Genomic DNA, 26,639 nt, shown 5'->3' with positions numbered 1-26,639 from the left:
GTCACCCCATCAGAATCCAGTCCGACAATGCCACAGCTGTGGCGTACATCAACCGTCAAGGGGGAACTTGCAACAACATGGCCATGCTCGAAGTGACCCACATCCTCCATTGGGCCGAGAGCAACCATTCGCCCATCTCGGCGGGCCACATACCAGGTGTGGAGAATTGGGCGGCGGACTTCCTCAGTCGCCAGGGGCTCGCCTCGGGCGAGTGGTCCCTCCACCCAGAAGTTTTTCAGCAGATTTGTCATCGCTGGGGGACCCCGGATCTGGACCTCATGGCCTCCAAGCTAAACAACAAGGTCCCCCAGTTCATTGCCCGATCCCTCAATCAACGCGCCATCAGAGCAGATACCCTTGTCCTGCCGTGGCATAAATTCCACCTTCCGTAAATTTTCCCCCTCATGAAGAAGATCAGGGCAGAAGGGGTACCGGTCATCCTAGTTGCACCAGACTGGCCGCGCCGGGCATGGTACGCAGAACTGGTTCAGCTGGTCGCCAATATCCCATGGCGGCTTCCAGATCGCATGGATCTTCTCACAGGGCCCGATTTAACACCAGAACTCCGGGGCCGTGTCTTTGATGGTGTGGCCGTTGAATCCTGGATTGTAGCCCAAGCTGGATTCTCCCCTGAGGTATCCTCCACCATGATTAGTGCTTGGAAGCCAGTGTCCATGCGCATTTATGACCGTACCTGGTGAACCTTCTTCGCATGGTGCTACGCCCATGGACGATCTCCTCTGGTATTCTCCATCCCTTCCATATTGGAATTTCTCCAATGAGGCCTAGAGTCGGGTCTCTCACTTAGCTCTCTCAAGGGACAGGTGTCAGCATTGTCAGTCCTGTTCCAACGAAAAATTGGCACCAGATTACCGGTTAAGACGTTCATTCAGGGAGTTTCCCATGTGGTGCCTCCCTATAAAATACCTTTGGATCCATGGGATCTTAATTTGGTCCTTGGAGGTCTTCAGGAGGCCCCTTTCGAACCACTGCAGGACGTCTCTCTGACCTTCCTTACCTGGAAGGTGTTTTTTCTAGTGGCTATTACGTCAATCAGGCGTGTCTCGGAGTTGGCGGCTGTTTCCTGCCGACCACCGTTTCTGATTTTTCACGCAGATAAGGCAGTCTTGAGGACCTCTCCTTCCTTTCTACCCAAAGTCGTTTCCTCCTTCCACCTCAATGAGGAGATTATTCTGCCTTCATTCTGTCCGGCACCTCCATCGCGTTGAGAAAGCTCTGCACACTCTCGATGTGGTTAGGGCCCTTTGACGGTGTGTCTCACGGACGGCTCCCTTCCGCAAGTCAGAAGTTCTATTCGTGTTTCCAGAGGGACAAAGGAAGGGCTTACCCGCTTCCAAGGCTACTCTAGCCAAATGGATTCAATCGACTATTCAGGAATCCTATCATGTCAGGGGTGCTCCTATCCCAGCAGAGATTAAGGCCCATTCTACTCGGTGGGCGCCTCTTGGGCCATTCGGCACCAGGCGTCAGCATAACAGGTCTGCAAAGCTGCGACTTGGTCCAGCTTGCATACTTTTACAAAACACTACCACATTCATTCTCTATCCTCTGCAGACGCTGCCCTTGGCAGGCGCATTCTGCAGTCAGCAGTACCTTAACTGTAAGCCTATGGTACATGGGGTATTAACAGCTATGTTGCTCCCCACCCAGGGACTGCTTTAGGACGTCCCATGGTCCTGTGTCCCCCAATGAGGCATAGGAGAAATAAGGATTTTTGGGTACTCACCGTAAAATCCTTTTCTCCGAGCCAATCATTAAGGGACACCGCACCCACCCTGTTAGCCTATTGGCTTGTTGTTACGCCTTTGGTTTTGACATAGTTTTATTGTCTATGGTTTAATACTCTTACTGCTTTACTACCGAACTGGTTGTATATTGGCCAGTGAGAGGCTATATAATGCAGGGGAGGAGTTAATCTTTCTGTGTTAACTTAGTGTCCTCCTAGTGGCAGGCAGCATAACGCCCATGGTCCTGTGTCCCCCAATGATTGGCTCGGAGAAAAGGATTTTACGGTGAGTACACAAAAAACCCTATTTTTGCAAGGTAAGTTCTGTATTTTTTTTTAAACTATAAAAAGAGATTTTTAACTAGAAAAAAAAATCTTCCTGAAAGTTCCAATAGTCAGAGGGGCAGTAAAAGGGGGTCTAGTGTAGAGTGAAAAAGCAGCTGCCACCCTAGATGCCCAGGAGCAGGGCACAGCATCAGTCTGTTCAGTGCACAAGCTACTTTGCGTTTTAGCTGGTAATGATCCTGCCACCAAGACTCTCACATTGCCAAGGAGTTTAGAATAACTGCACATATCTTCATGGAGAAATTGTGGTAATAGTGTAGTAAGTTCCTGAGAACACAGGCGATGGATGTACTCAGTCCGAATGCCTACAGAGCACTGCAAGGACAGGCCAGCTGCAGGAAAATACTGCCATGATTCCCTGGGGCTGGCCGTGCATTTCACACAAACTGCATGGTCACAGCTGCAGAATCTCTGTTTTATTTTGGGAGTGGCTCAGTTTTTACAACGCATTAAAAATCCTCCAAAAAATGTGTGATTAACCCAACACTTTACTTTTTTAGCTAAAGCCACCAATTGTTTTTAGTACAGTTTTCTGTCCTAGTACATCTCAGAATGGCCATTCATCTTGTCTTTTTGCAATGTCTTCTCTTCCCTGTATAGCCAGGACAAGCATTTACTTTATAGTTCTGCTTCCATTCTGATTGTGAGAGGTTATTAGGACCTAGAACCTAAGAAGAAGGTGTCCAAGTTGAGCAATGAAGATGCAGCACCTTAAATTCTACACAAACTTTAGTTCCCCTGGGCTCTAATTTCTTGTTCTGCCCATCCTTTTGTGTATAATCTGTATTCATTTTTCCAAACACACTTCCTGGAATTTATCGCCAGAGTTGTACATTAAAGACATATTTTTTTTTTTTTAGATTTTTTTTTTCTATTGTTCCATGACATTTTTATGTCCTCATCTTTATTATAGAAATCTGTATTTGTGTCCCCTCAGCTCCTACTCCTCTCTGCACACTGACCTCTGCACAGATCACAGAGCATGCCTAGGAAGCAGTGTACACCTTCAGTCTGTTGTTTTTTATGTAAAGCATATTTCTGAATGTGTTTAACAAAAACTAGGGGAATATGGAATCTCCAATAATTATGTATAGAAACTAGAGTAAAAGAGTCAACAATCAGAAAATAAAAAAACTAATACGTATCAGCATCTGGTTTTAGCTAGTAAAAAAAAATTAAAAATTAAAGTCGCAGCAGAGCAGGTAGATTGAGAGATTTCTAGACAACAGCAAGGACCATTAACTTATAAATTTGGGCAACAGTCCATATGGCAGCAAAGTAACTTTTGCCTCTAGATTTGCTAGACCACAGTGTAATTTGGTGGTCACATACAAAACCGTTTTTTGAAAGCTGGGATATGATACATTCGTATTGTTGCATCACAATATTGTATCTGATCTTTGACTGTTCCTCTGTAGATGTGCGTGGCATCAGAAGCAGTGAAAATCGAAATTTCCGGAAATATAAATCCAGCACAATTGAAAGCATTGAATGTTGAAGAGACCGACGAAGATGAAGTTGTGATATGTAACAGCCAGAAAGAATGTTCCACGGTTTGTAAAGAGGAAGGACTTAGTAATGTTACAATTAAAACCCACGGGTCGCCTTCCACCGAGCATGTAGATGCACATTTTGTAGGATTCCTGAAAAGGGACAAAATTAAAAAGAAAACGAAGAAAAACAAAACCGACCACGATGCTGCTGACAAAGGATCTCCAAAGAAGAGCTGTAAAAAGCGACAGTCGTCAGAATCGGACATAGAAAGTGTCATGTACACCATTGAAGCTGTTGCAAAGGGTGATTGGAGCGTCGAAACGCCGTCATCTTCCCCATGCAAAAAAGTACGTTCTGCTGCTAGTCCAAAACATGACTTCTCGGAGGTAAAGCCAACAAAGAAAAAAGTGAAATCTAAAGAGAAGAAAGAGAAAGCAACAGAGTCCACCAAAGAATTGATGGAGCCAGAGGCGGCCATCATATTGAGACATGCCACAGAATCCGAACTGCAGGAAGACATAAAAGATGAACCACTATCTCCTACAGAGGATGTTCTCCAGTCACCGCTACCAGAAATGCCGAAATCTGAGGACTGTGACGGTAACAAAAAGTCCGAATCATGTGGATCACGGAAGTCAGAACGGTCCTGCAAAGGGGCTCTGTATAAAACGCTAGTCTCCGAGGGAATGTTGACCACTCTGAGAGCAAATGTTGACCGAGGTAAGCTATATATACTTAGCTATGTACTGATAGATATGGATATATGACATACACTTACTCTGCAGTGTTCATTGTGTGGTAAAATGACCTGGCAGCACGATTCTATAAATCAGTACAATTACGATAACAAACTTGTCCAGTTTTTTAAATATTTTAGATGGGGAAAAAAAATGATATTTGTAAAAAAAAATTAAATTAAAAAACGTTTAATTGTGTCGCCATTATTGGAAACCCAAAACAGTATCATCTTTTTACCAATAGAGCTGTGTTGAGGGCTTGTTTTTTTGCGGGGCAAGAGTCATTTTTATTGATACTTTTTTAGTATAGATATGATGTATTGATTGTTGGTGCTTTGTTGCTGGTGTTTTTGAATTATTTTTCTGTTTATGGTTTTTACTTCATTTATTAGAGCCTTTAGGGGACTTGTGCTATATAAAGCGGTACTTTTAAAAAATTATGGGGGGCTTTGAAGCACATCCTTGGTTTCAAGGAGCAACATGAGGGCAGAGTCAGGGGTCTTTAGCAGAGGGGGCATCACATTGTGGGAGTTATAACTTTTAAAATATTTTTAGGCTTACAAAGTTGTATGAGGGTTAGTTTTTTTTTTTTATGTAGCAACCTGTCGTTTTTATTGATATTATTTTGGGGTGGAAATTGCTTTTTAATAATTTATTTTTGTGACGCTTGATTAATAATAATAATAATAATAATAATAATATTATTATTATTATTATTATTATTATTATTATTAATAAAAAAAGGAATTACATTGTTTTTCAATTTTATTTTTTGTGGCGTTCACCATCTTGAGAAAAAGACAGTTTTATGATATAGATCATTATGGATGCGGCAAAACCAAATGCGTTTGGTTTCTTAGAGCGTGTTTTTTTTTTTTTTTTTTATTAAAACAAACAGTTTTTTATTTACATTTTTTTTTTTTTTTTTTTTTTTTTTTGCATTCTTTTCCTTTGCAATACTCATGCAAGCATGTGTTATTAACCTGACAATAAGTTCAGTTTACTATATAGGGCCACTGTTGGCAATTGTTAGACATTCAATGGAACCTGAAGACACAAAAGCGCACAGAGAGGTCAAAAAATACTCTGTTGTAAAAAAGTCACAGTAAATAAGCAAGTGCTAGTCAAAAAATGAAAAAATACAGGGTATTTAGTTAATACTTTTTTTTGCAAAAAAAGTATGTTAAGCTGCTCCACCAATCGCCAAGGTATACCCTTAATAGAGCAGTCCTATCTAATGTATATAATCCCTATCTGATGTATTTAAAAACCTGATCATCGGTATAGTACCTGTGTGAACAGGGTTCAGAGAGAAAATATCCATGCAGAACTTGCAAGATGGAACAGCTACAATGCAAATGACCCACAGAGGAGTGGTGGACGATAAGTTCAGTTTACTATATAGGGCCACTGTTGGCAATTGTTAGACATTCAATGGAACCTGTAATGTATATTTGAGTGTCCTGTATTCATACCATGAAGTATTAAGGCTGTTGTGAGCATAAAATTGGGGGTAAGCGAATACTGGAAAGTACCTGCCACGTACATACTGTACTTCTTGGTCTAATATATAGTACCCATAGTCCTAGTCAGAACCTGGTTCTATCCAGGCTCACATTCTCATCTTTTATCCAGGTCCCTGTACACACCATGCTTTCAGCGTACATTTCGTATGCATGCCAGGAAGATATTCATAGGACTCCATTTCAGCTGACACAGGCCAAATGAGTGTCCTGTTTGTGTCTGTGGAACTGGTATATGTTGGTATAGCTTGTTAGGGGTATGATTTGGGAGATCCTACCCATACACTAACCCTAGGATCAACACTGAACCAGACCTTGCACAAGCCGTAAATAATTGCACTTTTTGTTAATTTATTTAGTTTAATTGGGCAATCTTATAAATCTACAGGTAAGCATCCTAACTTTGGCCTGTGCTAAACATATTTCTCCTTTAAAAATTTTTTTTTACGTTTTGTGAAGCTTTTTGCTTTTGACAGCTTTTTGCTGTTGACTCCTGACTATTTTTACTTCACTAGTAGTATATATAATAACAAACCCTAAGATAAAAACAATATGCGTAAACACCCTGTAGTAAGTAAATATGCAGTAATGTAAATAACTTAGTTAAAACTATTTTGAGTGGGAAAAAAAAAAGCGTGACAACCATCCCGCCACGACAAAGTGAACCCTATCAGGACTGCCCTGTCTTTAGTATTAAACCTTTCTGCCCAGCTCAAAAAGGGGGAACCATGCCCCTGTTTGTACAAAGTACAAAAAGCTACAGATGTTTTGGTATAAGTGCAGTGTGTAGTGGCATGTTCACACTGTGGCCATTTAATGTGATTCTTTGTTAACATTGATAATACACTGTACAACTTCTGTTAAACAGTACATTATCTAACCTGTCAGTTTTTGGCAGGTAGCCTATCAGAACCTGTCTCCAACATCTGATAGACTTGGAAACATGGCAGATCTGCAGGTTATTTCTAGGCCTCAGTCTGCCATAGCAAGACATTGGCACCCTGCAATTACGCTGCAGGCAATTGTGGCATGTAAATGCTTAATAGCCGGGATCGCACTTAGCTGTGATCCCAGCTATTGCAGTAGGAGCCCAGGTGTATGTAGCGGTTGGTTTGTGCTGTGTATGGCATGGGTGCATTTTCTGTGCCCACTTCATTCTTGCGCCGTACATGTTTGTCAAATAACAATTCACCATGACATACATGTACGCAACAAGGTGTACCCAACCAGCGCTGTAATATCTATAGTATCAAACTCGGTAAGTGTTGTGCTTTTTTGATCAAAAGTGTTACCTAAGTACCCTATTAATTGTACTATTACTATTTAAGCATTTACTTACTACAGGGTCTTTGCTCTATTTTATCATAGGTTTTAGTAGTATAGTTAGTTGGGAAAAAATATAATATAAATATATATGCTGAATGAGGTGTGTGTGTGTGTGTGTATATACATACACACATACACTGTGTGCAGAATTATTAGGCAAGTTGTATTTTGATCACATGATACTTTTTATACATGTTGTCCTACTCCAAGCTGTTCAGGCTTGAGAGCCAACTATCAATTAAGTAATCAGGTGATGTGCATCTCTGTAATGAGGAGGGGTGTTGTCTAATGACATCAAAACCCTATATAAGGTGTGCGTATTTATTAGGCAACTTCCTTTCCTTTGACAAAATGGGCAGAAGAGAGATTTGACGGGCTCTGAAAAGTCCAAAATTGTGAGATGTCTTGCAGAGGGATGCAGCAGTCTTGAAATTGCCAAACTTTTGAAGCGTGATCACCGAACAATCAAGCGTTTCATGGCAAATAGCCAACAGGGTCGCAAGAAGCGTGTTGGGCAAAAAAGGCGCAAAATAACTGCCGATGAATTGAGGAAAATCAAGCGAAAATCTGCCAAGATACCATTTGCCACCAGTTGTGCCATATTTCAGAGCTGCAACGTTACTGGAGTAATAAAAAGCACAAGATGTGCGATTCTCAGGGGCATGGCCAAGGTAAGGAAGGCTGAAAAACAACCACCTTTGAACAAGCTAAAACGTCCAGACTGGGCCAAGAAATATCTTAAGACTGACTTTTCAAAGGTTTTATGGACTGATGAAATGAGAGTGACTCTTGATGGGCCAGATAGGTGGGCCAGAGGCTGGATCAGTAAAGGGCAGAGAGCTCCACTCCGACTCAGATGCCAGCAAGGTGGAGGTGGGGTACTGGTATGGGCTGGTATCATCAAAGATGAACTTGTGGGACCTTTTTGGGTTGAGGATGGAGTGAAGTTCAACTCCCAGACCTACTGCCAGTTTCTGGAAGACTTCTTCAAGCAGTGGTACAGGAAGAAGTCGGTATCGTTCAAGAAAAACATGATTTTCATGCAGGACAATGCTCCATCACATGCCTCCAACTACTCCACATCGTGGCTGGCCAGTAAAGGTCTCAAAGAAGATAAAATAATGACATGGCCCCCTTGTTCACCTGATCTGAACCCCATAGAGAACCTGTGGTCCCTCATAAAATGTGAGATCTACAGGGAGGGAAAACAGTCCACCTCTCGGAACAGTGTCTGGGAGGCTGTGGTGGCTGCTGCACGCAATGTTGATCGTAAACAGATCAAGCAACAGACAGAATCTATGGATGGAAGGCTGTTTGGTGTCATCATAAAGAAAGGTGGCTATATTGGGTTTTTTGTGGTTTTGTTTTTGCATGTCAGAAATGTTTATTTCTAAATTTTGTGCAGTGATATTGATTTACCTGGTGAAAATAAACAAGTGAGATGGGAATATATTTGTTTTTTTTAATTAAGTTCCCTACAGGAAAGATATATATCTTGGTACCGTGTTAGCCAGGAGATAGAAAAATGTTTAGAATTGAGAGTCCTCAGTGGTTGATACCTTTTAATGGCTAACTGAAAAGATGGTAACAAATTGCAAGCTTTCGAGACTACACAGGTCTCTTCATCAGGCAAATACTAAAACAAATTCTGAAGAATCACATATTTATGCACAACATAGTATAGAAAAAAAAAAGGGAAAAAAACCATGGATAAGCCAGGTGACATGAAGCAGAATTACCATGGGTGCTAAACAGTTACGTCCATAAATATTGGGCCAATTCTTAGATAAGGATTGTTTTATTGTCCTATGATTAGGGTCTCTGTTGTGATGAGCCCACATGGTCGGAGGGGCATGTTCCTTAGTTGATGTAAAAAGACATAAATCCGTGCGACACATTCATTCCTGCAGTGAGACTGTCAAAGGTCGTCATCAGTTTATATTCCCAGATTCTTCTGTCTTTCTGCGATTTGAAGTTACGTTTTAGTACAAGTAATTTCATGTCCATAATGTTATGATTTGGGAGACAGAAATGTATTGCCACAGGTATAGCCATTCTTTTTTCTCTTATTGTATGGCAGTGAGAGTTCATCCTTGCTCTCAGTTTCTGCCCTGTCTCCTCCACATACAGACCCCCAGTTGGACATTTAGTACAAATAATTAGGTACACCACATTAGAAGTGACGCAGCTGAAAGTACCTGGGATCTTGTAGTGCTGATGTGAATTGGGGATCTTTATCTTGTCTGTGGTCATTATAAATGGACAGGTTTTACATTTTTTCTGGTTGCAAGAAAAGGTACCTGCTGCAAGAGAAAAAAGAATGGCTATACCTGTGGCAATACAACAACCACAAGACGTATTTCATTAACCAAGGTATCATTTTAATCAGTGTAACAGCGCCAACCTGACACTGTCTGTACGTTACTGTGCACAATCCTGCTGACAGGTTCCCTTTAAACCCTTTTCGACATCGGGCGTAATAGTATGCCGATGTCAGTCCCTCCTTTTGATGTGGGCTCCGGGGGTGAGCCCACATCTTTCTGGGGACATGTCAGCTGTTTTGAACAGCTGACATGTGCCTGCTACATCCGCGGGTGGAATCACGATCCACCCACGGCTATTAACATCTTATCGCGGGTCACTGGTGTGTTGGCATGACAACCTGGGGTCTCCTGGAGCCTGGAAACCTCTATGGTTGTCAGTGCCGGCTTGCTGTGAGCGCCACCCAGTGGTCGGCGCTCATAGCAAGTGAGCAATTCTGCTATATGGAGGCGATCTAAACATCGCCTCTATGTAGCGGATCGGGTTGTGGCAGCTTCTAGTCTCCCATGGAGAATATTGAAGCATGCCAAAAGTTTAAAAAAAAGTTTAAAAAAAAAAAAATATATATATATATTCAAATCACCCCCCCTTCGCCCCATTCAAAATAAACATAAAATCAAATATACATACATTTTGTATCGCTGTGTTCAGAATTGCCCGATCTATCAATAAAAAAAGGATTAACCTGATCGATAAACGACGTAGTGAGAAAAAATGCCAGAATTACGTTTTTTGGCTGCCGCGACATTGCATTAAAATGCAATAACGGGTGATCAAAAGAACGTATCTGCACCAAAATGGTGCAATTAAAAACATCAGCTCGGCGCGCAAAAAATTAACCCTCACCCAACCCGAGATCATGAAAAATGGAGACGCTACGGGAATCTGAAAATGGCACAATTTTTTTTTTTTTTTTTTTAGCAAAGTTTGAATTTTTTTTTAACCATTTAGATAAAAAAGAACCTAGAGATGTTTGGTGTCTATACACTCGTAATGACCTGGAAAATCATAGTGGCAGGTCACTTTTAGCATTTAGTGAACGTAGTAAAAATGCCAAACAAAAAACAAGTTTGGGATTGCCCTTTTTTTGCAATTTCACTGCACTTGAAATTTTTTCCCCATTTTCTACTACAAAACATGGTAAAACCAATGGTGTCGTTCAAAATTACAACTCGTCCTGCAAAAAACAAGCCCTCACATGGCCATATTGACGAAAAAATTAAAAAGTTATGGCTCTAAGAAGGGGAGCAATAAACGAAAAGCAAAATCGAAAAAAGCTCCGGTCATGAAGGGGTTAATAATGCTATGTATCTATTCTAATTGTGACCTGTTAAAAATATTTTAGGGAAAAGAAACCTAGGGAAAGGTGGGTCTTCTGACCATGAAGGCAGTTGGAATGATGACACATGGACCATTAGTCAAAATGGAAGTAAGAAACTGAAGAAGACCAAACCAAAGGATGATGGAAACGTTGGGTATGTTTCATACATTGTGTATTTGCTGCCTCTGTTTCATTTACTTTGCACCAAAGCTTAACTGAGCGATCTCAGATTGACTGTTAAGGTTGTTTGTAAATGTTTCTCTACTAAAGTCCTTTTTGTCCCGCAATAACCATTTTTTCATAACGCGACCGTCCTTTTAAAGGAATTGTCTGGGATTTTAGAAAAATATTATCTAACAATATCTGCAAGGAGTTTGTATGTTCTCCCCGTGTTTGTGGGTTTCCTCCAGGTTCTCCGGTTTCCTTCCACACTCCAAAGACATATTCATAGGTATTCTAGATTGTGCTCCCCAATGGGGACAGTGCCGATAATGTCTGCACAGGGCTGTGGAATATGATGGCATTATATAAGCAAAACATAACAAGTAAACAGCAAGAGTGTTGCTAGAATAATATCCTAATGTCTTAAACAAGCGAGTATGAACACATGCATCTGTGTGTGTATATGTGTGTGTGTGTGTGTGTGTGTGTGTGTATATATATATATGTATGTATATATATATATATATATATATATATATATATATATATATACATACACACACACACACACACACACACACACACACACACACACACACACACACACACACACACACACACACACGCATTATAAGCATGCAGATGTAAACAGAGACTTTCACATGTGTAAAAATTAGCATAAGACATAAATATATTGTGCTGTCATTTTTTTGTTTACCAAGACTAAAACATACTCCCCACTTTCCCATGTGTGAATATGCCATAAAAAGGAGAAAGACAGCCTAAGGCTATGTGCACATGTCCGGAATTGCCACGTAAATTTCCGCGGCAATTCCGCAACTGTGCCTCCGGTACTACGCATGTGGAATTGGCATGCGTTTTCCCGCTAAACACTAGCGTTTTGCAAGCGTAATTAGCTTGCAGCATGCTAGCGTTTTCCATGTGATCTGTAGCATCGTTTGGAAAACTGATTGACAGGTTGGTCAGACTTGTCAAACATAGTGTTTGACAAGTGTGAACAACTTTTTACTATTGATGCTGCCTATGCAGCATCAATAGTAAAAAGATCTAATGTTAAAAATAATTTAAAAAAAATAAATCGTGATATTCTCACCTTCCGGCGTCCCCCGCAGCCTTTCCCGCTCCTCGCGATGCTTCCGTTCCCAATAATGCCTAGCGGCAGTGACCTCAGCGGCGAGACCGCTACGTCATCACAGGTCATTGCCGCAAAGCATCACTGGGAACGGAAGCATCGTGATGAGTGGGAAGGCTGCCGGGGACACCGGAAGGTGAGAATATCACAATTTATTTTTTTAATTCTTTTTTTTTTTTTAACAATTATATGGTTCCCAGGGCCTGGAGGAGGGTCTCCTCTCCTCCACCCTGGGTACCAACCACACATGATCCGCTTACTTCCCGCATGGTAGCCATAGCCACATGCGGAAAGTAAGAGGATCAATGCATTCCTATGTGTGCGGAATCCCCGCAATTCTGCACAAAGAATGAACATGCATGTGCACAAAAAATGAGGAATGCATTCTAATAGGATGCTTAATGTATGCGTTTTTATCGCGGTTTTATATTGAAAAACCACGAAAAAAAAGTGCAAAAAATCCTGAACGTGTGCACAAATCCTTAAGGGTATGCCTTAAATTCCTTTTACCTATACTTATTCAGACATCCAAAAAAAATTTCTCACTTTCCTATATTCAGCATTCAAGTACCACAATGTTTTTATTGTTACTCAAACTTTTATGTAATTTGAGGCTTTTAGGCAGAGAAAATTCTCACACATAACAGTGCAGTATGTGTCTCACTGTTAGGCCTCTTTCAGACATCAGTTTTTCCCATACAAGTGCGATCTATGTTTTTCACAATTTCATAATCAATGGGAATAGAAGGGAAAGTGGGCAAAGAAGAGTCAGCTGACCAATAGCCAGCACACCTGTATCCACTCCAGGAATTCATCACATGGAACGGCCCTAGTCAGGGCTGCAACATGCCAAACTTCAAAAAGGAAACCTCCAGCGATGAAGTAGTTAGTTTGAATAAATCTTCACATTTATTGTAAATCTTTAAAACAGTGGTAGAAGAAGATCCACTTAGAGCCTGGTAAACATAGCGGTTTTGGCATACAGCCTTAGCTGACTATAGCGAAACGCGTAGGTTTACCAGTCTGTAATTAGATTTTCTTTTACTACTACTAAGATTTACAATAAATGTGTAGTTTTATTCATGCTTCAACACTGGATGATTCCTTTTTGAAGTATGATAGTCTATGGGGCTGTTGACATGTCCAAATTTTTTTTTGTCCTTGAGCTGAGTGGTCCGTTTAAAAAAAATAAACGTAGACATGTCCAATATTGATCCAAGGGTCATATCAAAATTGTCAATTTAAGTCTATGGGTCTGAAAAAAAATCGAACTGCAATTGGTTGAGTGCAGTTTGATTATCACAGACTGTCAGACAGGAGAACGTGGAGAAACTAGAAAGGAGGAGGTGGAGAAACTTTTTTTTTTTTTTAATGTTTTTTTCTCCACATCCAATTAAAACCACAGTCTTATCAGAATAATCAGTACGTTTTCTCATACATGAAAAAAAATGTATGTCTGAATGAGACATTAGTGTTTCTGCTTTCCATACCATGGGTCCGGAGTAAGTGTTCTAGCTATGACGAGTTATACTTTTTGGATGAGAACTGTCTTAGGCATCGTATGTGACTAACTGCAGAAAAATGTCCCAGGCAACAGTACATATGAACTCCAAGCTCATTGTATCATGGATCTGGGAAGCCAAGTCTTTACAGCCATTTCTCTACACAAGGGTGTCATTGGCATCTTGCTGGTGGGAAGACCCAATCCACACTATGAAAAATAGAATTAGACTGAACTTCTTCAAATAATTCAACTCCAGCAATAAAAATGTATTTTTTTATGGAAAAACAAAAATAAGGAATAAAGTATCGCAGCATCCGGAATGCCCTGAGCTGTAAAATAGTTACAGTAGTTAAACCCCTTCACCCCCAAGCCTGTTTCCATTTTCCTTACCAGGCCAAAATTCTGACTAGTGTCACTTTGTGGTAACAACTCTGGAATGCTTCAACGTATCCCAGTGATTCTGAGATTTTTTTTTTGTGACACATTGTACTTTGTTGGTGGTAAATTTAGGGCGATATTTTTTGCATTTATTTGTGAAATATTGGAAAGTTGGCGAACATTTTTGAAACTTTGCAATTTTCAAACTTTTAATGTTTATGCATTTTAACCTGAAAGTTATACCACACAAAATAGTTAATAAGTAACACTAACCACATGTTTACTTTACATCAGCAATAGGAATGATCGAGTAGCTTTGGATAAGACCTTATCCGAATAGGTGTAGCGCTTCCCTAATAGCTGCATCGGTAACCTGGTTATCTGGAGCGCTCCCGATAATCAGCTATCCGGTGCCGCAGCTGCAGGTGTCGCGGCTATGTGACAGTCAAGCAAACAAGCTCTCCATACATGTGTTGTGACTGTCACATAGCCGCGACACATGTAACTGCGGTGCCGGACAGCTGATTATCGGGTGCGCTCCAGGTAGCCAGGTTCCCAAGGCAGCTATTCGGTAAGCGCTAACTATTCAGATAAGCTCTTATCCAAAGCTATTCGATCAACCCTAATCAGCATCGTTTTGGAAAAAATATTTTTAGGAATTTAGTTATTGAAAGTTTATCAGCAATATGACAGAAAATACCCAGAAGTGACACTATTTTAAAAACTTCACCCCTCAAAGTTCTTATTCACCATTCTGGTGCTTCACAGGAACTAAAGCAAGGTGGAAAGAAAAAAAATATCAATTGTACTTTTAACCACAGTAAGTTGCTTTAGCCCCAAATTTTGCATTTTCACAAATGTAGCAGGAGAAAATTCAATATCTCTGGAGTATTCTGATATTCCACATGTGGTAGAAAACTACTGTTTGGGTGCACAGGAAGGTTTGGAAGGGATGGAGCGCCATTTGACTTGGAGCACAAAATTGCCTGGAATCGAGTGCCAACGCCATGTCGCTTTTGCAGAGCCCCTGATGTGCCTGAACAGTGGAAACCCTCCAGAAGTGACCCCATTTTGGAAACTACTATTATAATGTTGAGCCCTGAAAATGAAAAAATAATTTTTTTTTTTTCCCCCCAAAATGTTGGTTTTGCCACAAATTATTTATTTTCACAACGGTAACAGGAGAAAATTGACCATACAAATTTTTGCTGAGTACGCTGACACCCCATATGTGGGGGAAAACCACCGTTTGGGCTCACAGCAGGGTTTGGAAGGGAAGAAGCGCCAATTGAATTCTGAAGCTAAATTTTGGTTGGAATAGATGGCGGATACCATGTTACATTTGACATGCCAAAACAGCAGAAACACCCATAAGTGACCTCATTTTGGAAACTACACTTTTTGAGGAATGTCGTGTAGTGAGCATTTTTAACCTTCAGGCGTTTCACAGAATTGCTTAACATTGGTCTGAGTAATTGGAAAATTACCATTTTTTTTTCACTAAAATATTGTTTTAGCCCCAAGTTTTTCATAATAGGAGAAAATAAACTGTACAATTTTTTTTTACACAATTTCTCCTAAGTATGCCAATGCCTCATATTTAGTCAAGAACTACTTTTGAGGCACATATTTTGCTAGAATGGTTTACAGACTCCTTTGCAGAGCCCTTAAGGTACCAGAACAGCAGCATATCCCCACAAGTGAGCCCATTTTAGAAATGAAACCCCTCTGGCAATTCATCTACTGATGTAGGGATAATTTTGAATCCACGTTTTCACCTGCTATCAGGCTGGGTTCACATTACGTTGTTGCGTCCGTTAGACGCGGCATAAACGCGGTGTAACATAGTCCGTCTAACGCCGCCATTATCCCCTATGTTGGAGGCATCGCTAGCGCACTCCCACAATGTGCCGTCATTGAGTGACGGACCCTGAGACGCGGGCTGCAGTGTTTCCGGGTCCGTCACCGCTAGCGCAGATAGAGCTAGCAGATGCTCTATCTGCGCTAGCGCTCTGCATATACCGGCACTTGCGTTGACAGCAGCCCGTTAGCGTATGTTGAACGGGCTGCTGTTTAACGCAGTGTGAACCCGGCCTTAGTGATGAACGAATGTGATCAGATAATGTGTTATCCGAGCATGCTCTGGTGATATCTGAGTATCTTGGGTGTGCTCAAATGATATGTTCAAGTCCCTGCATTTTATTGAGATTTCTGTTTTGGCAAGTCAGGGGCTCTTCAAATGTGGCATGGTGTCTGACATCTATTCCAGGGAAAATTGAGCTCCAGAATTCAATTGGTGCGCCTTCTCTTCCGAGCCCTGATGTGCCCCCAGACAGTAGTTTTACACCACTTATGGGGCATTGGCATACTCAGGAAAAATTGCACAAAAAATCATATGGTCCTTTTTCTCCTGTTACCTTTGTGAAAATAAATAATGTGGGGCACAACCAACATTTTTTTGGAAGAGAAAATTATATTTTTTTCATTTTCAGGGCTCAACATTATCAAATTCTGTGAAATATCTGTGGGTTCAAAATGAAAAGTCTGTGACTAAAGCAACCATTAAGTTTTAAAAGTTTATTTATTTTATCTTCATGTCCCAAAGTTATAATATTCATTGAGACACCTGTGCTGGCAACTCCTCACCCCATCCATATGAATTAACTGATGGGTTTAGTTGTGTCAGTGTCCTGTTCTAGCACCTCAGTGGCTCTACCAAAGTGACATGGCAGTCGCAAACCTTTCCAGCAGAATCTTCACCAAAAAACAGCGTGTTTTCCCTTCTGAGCTTTTCAGTGTACCCTAACAGTAGATTCTGAGCACATTGATATTGGCTTATTCAGGTGAAGTTGCATTACAAATTACGAGGTCCATTTTCTCCTCTTACCCCCTATGAAAATGCAAAAATTGTGGCTAAACAACATTTTACTGGAAAGGAAACCATTTTTTAAAATTTCATATCCCAATGTTCTATAAAATTCTGTGAAGCACCAATCTGTTTAAAAATATTACTATACCTTTAGATCAATTCCTTTAGGGTTGTGATGTAGTATCCAAAATAGAGTCATATGTAAGGGGCTTCTCCTGTTTAGGCATCTCAGGGGCTCTTCCAATGCGTCATAGCATCCATCGTTTCCAAGCAAATTTTAATTCCTTTTCCGAGCCATGCTGTGCGCCAAATTAGCCGTTTCTAACCACATATTGCAAAAATTGTGTAACATCATATCGGGTCTATGTTCTCTTATTACCCCTTGTGATATTTGTGCCATTTGTGGCAAAAGTAATATTTTAGTAGAAAAAACTATAATCATTCATTTTTTCGTCCCACTATTATAAAAGTAATTTTATTGCCTGTGGGTTCAAAATGCTCTCTGCAACCGTAGATGAATTCCTTGAGTAGTTCCCAAAATGGGGTCATTTCTGGGGGTTCTTCTGTATTGGCCTCTCATGGGCTTTACAAATGCAATGTTATCCACAATCTATTACAGACAAAATTGGACTCCTAAATTCAAATAGCGCCCCTTTTCAATCTTTACATGTGCCATTACATTAGTTTCCAACCACATATGGGGTATCGGTGTACTCAGGAGAAATTGCACAACAAATTGCCTACGTTTTTTTCCTGTCACCTTCGCATAAATTAAAAAATTGGGGATTAAAGTAGCCTTTTACATAGTTTCCACTTAATGTTAATTCCTGTGAAGCACCTAAATGGTTAACAACTTTTTAAAATGCCATTTTGAATACCTTAATACATTTTTTTTTTCTCATGGGGTCTTGTTTGGGGTTCTTCTGAGCCCCTCAAAGTCATTGTAAAAGATGGTCCCTAAGAACACAGGTTTTTACAATTTTCAAATTTAGATGATTCAAGAAATATGCTGACATACAGTGGCTTGATAAAATATTCACCTCCTCCTTGGCATTTTTCCTATTTTGCTACAACCGTGAAATTCACAGTTTTTTGAGGGTTTACATTAGTTCATGTAAAGAACATGCCTACAACTGTGAACTTTTTGTTTTTTCTTTTTATCGTGAAGCAAACAACAAATAAGACAAAATAACTGAAAACTTCAGTGTGCATATCTATTCCTCCCCACCTAAAGTCAGTACTTTGTAGCACCTCTTTTTGCAGCAATTACAGCTTCAAGTCCCTTTGGATAAGTCTCTATGAGGTTTCGACATCTGGCCACTGGGATTTTTGTCCATTCATCAAGACAAAACTGCTCCATCTCCTTCAAGTTTGATGGCTTCCTCTGGGGAACAGCAATCTTCAAGTCTGACCTCAGATTCTCAATTGGATTAAGGTCTGGGCATTGACTAGGCCACTCCAAAACATTTACACATTTCACCTTAAACCACTCGAGTGTTGCTTTAGCAGTGTCCTTTGGGTCATTGTCTTGTTGGAAGGTTAAAATAAAGTTTAATTTTGGTCTTGTCTGACCACAGCACCTTCCTCCATACATTTGGGGAGTCTCCCACATGTCTTTTGGCAAACTCAAAACAAGCCTTACAATTTTTGTAAGTAAAGGCTTTTTTTACGCCCAATCTTCCATAAAGGCCACCTCTATGCAGTGTACGGCTTATTGTGGTCATATGGACAGATATTCCCGTCTCTTCTTGGGAACTCTCCAGCTCCTTCAGGGTTATCTTAGGTCTCTCTGCTGCCTCTCTGATTAATGACCTCCTTGCCTGGGCTGAGAGCTTTGGTGGGCAACCCTCTCTTAGCAGGTTTCCATTCAATGATAATGGATTTGATGGTGCTCCGGGGATTTTTTTTTTTTTTTAATAACCCTACCCTGACTTGTACTTTATCAACAACTTTGTCACTGACTTGTTTGGAGATCTCCTTGGTCTTCATGGTTAGTTTCGGTTTGGTTAGTGGTTCTTCTTGCTTAATGTTGTTGCAGCCTCTGTGGCCTTTCAGAATAGGTGTGTATATACTGACAGACTATGTGACACTTAGGTTTACTTTCTATGTGCAATATATCACTTCGCATGTGACTTATGAAGATAATTGCTTGCACCAGAAATTTTTAGGGGCTTCATGGCAAAAGGGGTGAATACATATTCACATGCCAATTTTTAGTTATTTGATCACATAAATTAAATTTATGTCTATTTTTCTCACTTCACCAACTTAGACTAGTTATTATTAACTATTTTGTGTGGTATTACGATCTTTTTTAAAAAAAATAAAAAATTCAGTTTGAAAATTGCACATTTTTCTAGATTTGTCATTTTAGATGTTTTCAGAAATAAACGCACATCATATCAACCAGAATTTACCAGTAACATAAAATGCAATATATCACAAAAAACATTCTCAGAATCACTGCAATATAGAGAAGCGTTTCCAGAGTTATTGTCGCATAAAAGAACATGTCCGAATTGAAAAATTTGGCCTGATCATCAAGGTGAGAACAGGCTTCAGTGAGAAAGGGGTTGGACTTCAGCATTGGCATACTAAAGGTAAATTTTTGTGAAATGTGTTTATACCACAGTGATATCACCACACAACAAATAGCTCAAAGGGAATTATAATTTGCCACTGACATGTCACTTATTGGGGTCTATTTTGCACTGAAGCCTCTGTGGGAAGTCTTGAGGACCTTCGACTTTTCTGTTGGAAAGACATAACCCATTTTTTGCACAGGTAACATCCACAAAGTGTTTTGTTCCTAAATATGTAACTCTTGGAAACTTCTTTTAAAGTGATCATGGAAAAATACTATTACTCTTGCATATATGAGATTAATCTGCAGGTTAATAGTATTCTGAACCTGCCTGCTGCCTGCACTGAGAGCCCCACTGCCAGGAGGAAATTAGCTTTCTTTCTCCTGGCAGCATTCTGGTTTCCGTCATGGGGCGGTGCAAGTGCTGGTTCAGTCACCGCTCTGTGTATAGAGTGGCGGCTGTAACCGTGCCCCCAACACTGACTGACAACAGCTCAACATTAGGGCTTGCTGCTCAATGTGGCCGCTCAATATACCCATAGCGGTGACTTAACCTGCTCCGTCCCCATGACTGAAACCAGAACGTTGCCAGGAGGAATAAAGTTAATTTTCTCCTGGCAGTAGGGTACTAAGTGTCAGTTCCAGGCAGGTTCAGAACTTTATTAACTTGCAGATTAAACCCATATGTGCTGGTTACTAAGTGTTTTTTCACATGACAAGTTCCCGTTAAGGAGTAAGCCACGATCCATCTAAAATAAGCTAGGAACGAAAGAACAGTGGTTTAAACTTTTCCTGGGCAGTACAAATAATTGTGATTTTAGTTATGTATAATCCATATAGCTGTAATTGTAATTAGTCACATTCCTACATTTAAGAGGCTAACTGTGCTGTGTTTTATAGTTTGGCAAAGCTAGAAGAAGAATTTGAGAAGAAATTCAATAGTCTTCCTCAGTATAGTCCAGTTACGTTTGACCGCAAAAATGCTTCATTGCAGAGGAAGAAGAAAAAGCCCAAAAATGAGCAAGCGGAGGAACAGAAAGTAAACAAAGGTACCAGTAGTATATGTCATGTTTTTAATGAAATGTCCTTGTGGCTACAATTAATATCCCGCGCGGAGTGTGGCTGTGATATGTGCTTCTCTTTGGAGAACCATAGCCACCACTGTATAGATTTGTATACTTTTTTCTCCCATGCAACGGGACCCCACTATTATATAGAGAGAGATACTTATCGTATTGGGGTTGCCCAATTAATTTTTACTTTGCAAACTGACTTTGAATAGTCTAGAAAAATAGAAGATGTATCTACCAACGTACCATCACTTTGCCACATCATTGCCTGGGTTTCCTCTCTTTCCCTTCCAGCGGGATCAGCATGTAACTACAGTTGCCAAACAGTGACCATACCAGTGTAGCAACACTGTGATCACTGACTGGCTGCAGGGGTCACACGCCAGCTCTGCCATAGGAGGCATAGAGGAAACTCTGGAGAGACCTGGGCAGCGTTAGTTTACACACAACATCTTTATCAGGCGGATTCCATGTGAAAAAGCGCCACTACAAAAAATGAACATACTACAGAGCAATGTAGAAATGACATTGCTGTGCATATGTTCAGTTTTTTGTTACTTTTCAACCTCTCCTGGGTCTGGAAACCATAACGTGGTTACAAGAAGTAGCATGTTCATTCTTTGCTAGCTACAATTTAAACAATAGAAAAAAAAAAGATGCAAAGACGCCAGAAATGCCACTGCAGGAAAGAGACCGCCGGCAGCTTAGTCTTGAAGTTGTTGTGTGCACATAACCTAAGAACCCGTTTATGTGTGACACCCACAAAGACACGTCTCTTTTTTTTCTGGCAGCACGGTTGACAATACGTGCACACGGATAATATATAGGTGCCAGAATAGAATGCAGAGTAGAAATTAATGATTTTTTGTTAAAGATGTGCAAAGATAGATAGATATGAAACATATAGATAGATGTCCGTGAGATATATACGGTAATTAGTGCCTTCATCCCCAAACATCCTTTCAATTGATGGGATAAGACAAGTGTCCAAAATATCAACATAAACTTGTGCATTTCTTGAACATGTAATGACAGCCATCTCCTCAGTGCCTTTACCCGACATGCAGCCCCATATCATCAATGACTGTGGAAATTTGCATGTTCTCTTCAGGCAGTCATCTTTATAAATCTCATTGGAATGGCACCAAACAAAAGTTCTAGCATCATCACCTTGCCCAATGCAGATTCGGGATTCATCACTGAATATGACTTTCATCCAGTCATCCACGGTCCACGATTGCTTTTCCTTAGCCCATTGTAACCTTGTTTTTTTCTGTTGAGGTGTTAATGATGGCTTTCGTTTAGCTTTTCTGTATGTAAATCCCATTTCTTTTAGGCGGTTTCTTACAGTTCAGTCACAGACGTTGACTCCAGTTTCCACCCATTTGTTCCGCATTTGTTGTGCATTTCCTGTTTTGAAGACATATTGCTTTAAAATTTCTGGTCTTGATGCTTTGATGTCTTCCTTGGTCTACCAGTATGTTTGCCTTTAACAACCTTCCCATGTTGTTTGTATTTGGTCCAGATTTTAGACACAGCTGACTGAACAACCAACATCTTTTGCAACATTGCGTGATGATTTACCCTCTTTTAAGAGTTTGATAATCCTCTACTTTGTTTCAATTGACATCTCTCCTGTTGGACCCATGACTCATGTCAGTCCACTTAGTGCAACAGCTCTCCAAGATGCGATCACTCTTTTTTAGATGCAGACTAAAGAGCAGATGTCATTTGATGCACGTCTTATTTTTGGGTATGAAAAGTTACAGGGTGATTCCATAACTTTTCCTCAAAATTGAGCAATTCCATAATTTTTCCCCTATGCTTAGTAACCATTACTGACTACCACATTTTTTTTTATTCTTGATTTCTTTTAGTGATTCTTAAAGCCAGAAAGTTGCCATTTGAAATTACTTTAGTTTTGTGCCTGGTCTGTGATCTGCTTTTTTTCTACAAAATTAAACAACTGAATAAACATCCTCCAACGCCGGTGATTACGTAATTTTTGCCAGGGGTTGTATATGCTTTACTCCGAAACATTGCAGCAATTCTGAGAAATAATGCTTGGAAAAACCGGCTGGGGACTATGCTGCTCAGATGACAGAATTTCCTTGCCACACTTCCCATGATGACTTGCAGGTCTTTCGCAGTAAATAAGTGGAGAGAAGCTGCTAGAGTCCTGTGCCTTGAAGTAATACTCCTAGTGTCATTCCCTGGCCACCATCTTTTAAAAGTATGTTTTCTCTGAAATGCCACAGTTTTTCAGAGTAAAACCTACATGCTGCCTAAACCCTTACTTGAGCTTCACGAATCGCCAGTCATTACTTTCAAAGGAATAACTAATATATATTTAAATGTAAATGAGTAAATATTTCTTTCCAGTGTATGGCAGGATTGGGTGAGATGTAATAACCACACTGGGATCTTCTTGTATTTTATAGCAGCTGCTTTACAGTCTCCGAAGAAGAATCTATTTCATAAAATTGTAAACAAATACAAGCAGAAAAAGGAGAAACCAAGCACGTCAGATAAAGGTATACGTTTACTGTCATAGCTGTATGGTTACATTAACCCCTTGACCCCCGCACCTATTTTCACCTTCCTGACAAGGACAAATATTACAATTCTGACCACTGTCCCTTTGTGTTAATAACTCTGAAACGCCGGAGTGGTAAATTCAGGTCGATAGTTTATACTTTTATTTGTGAAAATATTGGAATTTGGATGAAAATTTTGCAATTTTCAAACTTTTAATTTTTCTGCTGTCACACAAAATAGCTGATATATAACATTTCCCACATGACTACTTTAAATAAACAACATCTTTTAAATGTAATTTGTTTTTGTTAGGAAGTTAGAAGGGTTCAGAGTTGGTCAGCAATTTTTTGTTTTTCCAACAAACTTTACAGAAACAATTTTATTACGAATCTCCGGGGAACACAGGCACCTGCGGCTACTGCTGTCGCTGTTTTTCAGCTGGCTCAGCGCTACTGCTCTCTCGGGCTCAACTCCTCCCGGCAGTACTTCTCCGCTCCAGGACAAGGTAATATCCACCTATGTCCGACCCCACTCCGGCCTTTGCCACTACGGCCATCCATTACGCCTGTGCTCACTGTAAGAAAAAGTGGGCCTCAGGTCAGCCTTCACCTTTCTGCCCGTCCTGCCTCCCTTCCACCATGTCTGTCCCTCAGGAAGCTCCTAGGTGCCGGGATGAGTGCATCCCCCCTCCCCCGGAGTGGGCTGTTGCTATGTCCCAATCAGTGTCCGTCCTGACTAAGGTTTCTTAGACCCTGGTCCAGGCACTTGAACGTATCCCGCTTCTCTCTAATGCCACCAGTGCCACGAACGCCTCACACGGCGATTCACTCGCACCTGTCCAAGACCCTCACAGAGGCAGACCGGACAAAAGAGACAGAAAAAGGACCTTATCTAGATCATCTTCCAGTTCCCTGGACGGGATTCCCCTATCTGCCCTTTTCCCCTCCTCGCAGGCGGACGTCGGGTCTGATCTATCCTCTGTCGGAATCTGACTCTGATGCAGATCAGACTTCCGGAACACAGGAGATGGTCGATAGCTTTATTTCAGCTATCATTCAAAAGCTTGAGCTTAAAGAGGATGAGGCAAGCTCTCAGAACGTCTCCGTTGCATTTAAACGGATTAAACGTCCCTCTAGGGTTTTTCCTAATCACAAGGAGTTTGATAATACTACCTCCACACACTGGGAAAACCTTGGTAAGTGCTTCCCTGGCAGGAAACGGCTTGACGTGCTATACCCCTTTCACTCCGACCTTGTCTCCAAATGGTCTGAGTCTCCTAAGGTCGACCCGCCCATCTCCAGGCTATCCTCGCAGACAGTTCTGTCTATCCCGGACGCGGCTTCCCTTAAGGACCCCACGGACAGGCAAATCGAGGCATTAGCAAAATCGGCATTTGAGGCGTCCGGAGCCTCCCTCTGCCCTAGTTTCGCCTTGTCCTGGGTAGCTAAGGCTGTGTCAGCCTGGGCCAAGACCCTGCGCAGGGGCATTTTGGCCTCTGCTCCTGCTAAGGAACTGTCTGATTTAGCGGATCAGATTTCTCTTGCGGGAAAATACCTCATGAATGCCTCCCTTGATGCAGCGGCCTGCTCCACCAGGGCTAATAGCAACATTGTGGCCATTTGCCGGATTCTCTGGCTAAAAGCGTGGACCACTGACCCCGCTTCTAAGAAATCTCTCACTGGTCTGCCCTTCCAGGGTTCTAGACTCTTCGGCACGCAGTTGGATCAAATGATCTCGGACGCTACAGGGGGTAAGAGTACCTCCTTACCCCAGTCCAAGCCCAAAGGTCCCTTCAACAGGAGGGCCCCCAGTCCTTTCGCCCTTTTCGGTCCTTCGCCTCAGGAAACTCCAGCCAGGACCGTTCTTCTTCACAGGGAGACCGAAGAAAACCTTCTTTCAGACCTCCACCACGCTGGAGGGCTAAGAGCCACCCCGCAAAACCATCGGGATCTCGGGACCACAGGTTTTCTAACATGACGGGTCGCCCCACCTGGAAATCCCTCCAGGGTGGGAGGCCGGCTTCTTCTGTTCTCAGAGGTTTGGCTATCAGTAGTCGACGATGCCTGGGTCAGGGAGATCGTCACTTCAGGCTACAAGATAGAATTTTCTTTGCCCCCAGGAAGACGTTTCCTGCTCTCTCGTCCTCCCAAACAGCCCTCCCACCTCTCAGGACTTCTCCAGGCCGTCGATTTGCTCCTCGCCTCAGGAGTCGTAGTTCCGGTGCCTTATGGCGAGCAGTTTTCGGGTTTTTACTCAAACCTGTTCGTGGTTCCAAAAAAGGACGGCTCTCTCCGTCCAATTTTGGATCTCAAGCAGCTGATCCGCCATCTCCGGATTCGGCGCTTCAGGATGGAATCTCTACGCTCGGTGGTCGCGTCCATGGAACAGGGAGAGTTTCTGTGTTACGTGGATATCCGAGATGCGTACCTTCACGTTCCTACTTGCGTACGGCATCAGAGATTCCTCCGGTTCGCGATCCAGGGTCATCATTATCAGTTCACAGCCCTCCCCTTCGGTCTGGCGTCTGCGTCCAGGGTCTTCACGAATGTCATGGCAGCTGTCATGGCCATTCTTCGTTCGAAGGGGATTCTGGTAATCCCATATCTCGACGACCTCTTGATCAAGGGTCCATCCCGTCAGGATTGCAGCCAGAGCCTCCAACTTACTCTGGACATGCTTCTTCGCCTCGGCTGGTTAATCAATTATCAAAAGTCTTCCCTGATTCCAACTCAGCGCCTGGAGTTCCTGGGCATTGAATTCGATACCTCTCAGGCTCAGGTCTTTCTCCCCAAAGAGAAGTTCCTTTCTCTTCGCCGGGGGGGTCGGAGCTCTAAAGAGCCCGAATCCTCTGTCTCTCCGCCTCGCCATGAGGGTTCTGGGGAGGATGGTCGCTTCCATGGAAGCGGTCCCCTATGCTCAGTTCCACTCTCGTCCCCTCCAGCTGGCCCTTCTGTCTGCCTGGGACAGAAACCCACTTTCCCTGGATCGTCCGTTTCGCCTCTCGCCCTGGGTGAAGCAGTCTCTCTCTTGGTGGACGCTGTTCACCTCCATTCTGCGCGGGAGGTCATTTCTCCCTCCCCGCTGGCAGGTGATCACCACCGACGCCAGCCTCCAAAGTTGGGGAGCGGTTTTTCTCCACCTCACGGCCCAGGGCCGCTGGACTGCTCAGGAGGCGTGCCTCCCTATCAACCTCTTGGAAATCAGAGCCATCTTCCTAGCCCTCATCCGCTGGGAGTCTCTCCTTTCAGGGAAACCGGTCCGCATTCAGTCGGACAACGCCACAGCCGTGGCTTACATAAACCATCAGGGAGGGACTCGCAGCAGGCAAGTCATGGCGGAAGTGGCAAAAATTCTGCGTTGGGCGGAGGATCACGTTCCCTCTCTGTCAGCCGTCCACATCCCAGCAGTGGACAATTGGAAAGCCGACTTTCTGAGTCGCCAGGGCATCGTGGCGGGCGAGTGGTCTCTTCTTCCCGCAGTCTTCAGCCAGATTTGCCAGCGGTGGGGCATTCCAGACGTCGACTTGATGGCTTCCCGGGCAAACCACAAGGTTCCCCAGTACGTCT

General features: G+C 42.0%; 1 protein-coding gene across 2 annotated transcripts in view; it reads left to right on the top strand.

Annotated features, from left to right (window-relative positions):
• BBX (BBX high mobility group box domain containing) overlaps positions 1-26,639 on the top strand; it is a 123,829-nt gene that overhangs the window by 58,850 nt on the left and 38,340 nt on the right. For both annotated transcript variants that reach the window (XM_069757770.1, XM_069757769.1), the window contains 4 exons: positions 3,511-4,306; positions 10,840-10,969; positions 20,366-20,514; positions 22,977-23,069. In XM_069757770.1, coding sequence (XP_069613871.1) covers positions 3,511-4,306; positions 10,840-10,969; positions 20,366-20,514; positions 22,977-23,069 — 1,168 coding nt within the window. The remainder of the gene's footprint in view (positions 1-3,510; positions 4,307-10,839; positions 10,970-20,365; positions 20,515-22,976; positions 23,070-26,639) is intronic.

Source organism: Ranitomeya imitator, chromosome 3 (genome assembly GCF_032444005.1).
Source record: "Ranitomeya imitator isolate aRanImi1 chromosome 3, aRanImi1.pri, whole genome shotgun sequence".
Lineage (NCBI taxonomy): Eukaryota > Metazoa > Chordata > Amphibia > Anura > Dendrobatidae > Ranitomeya > Ranitomeya imitator.
This window is presented reverse-complemented; position numbering and strand designations above follow the sequence as displayed.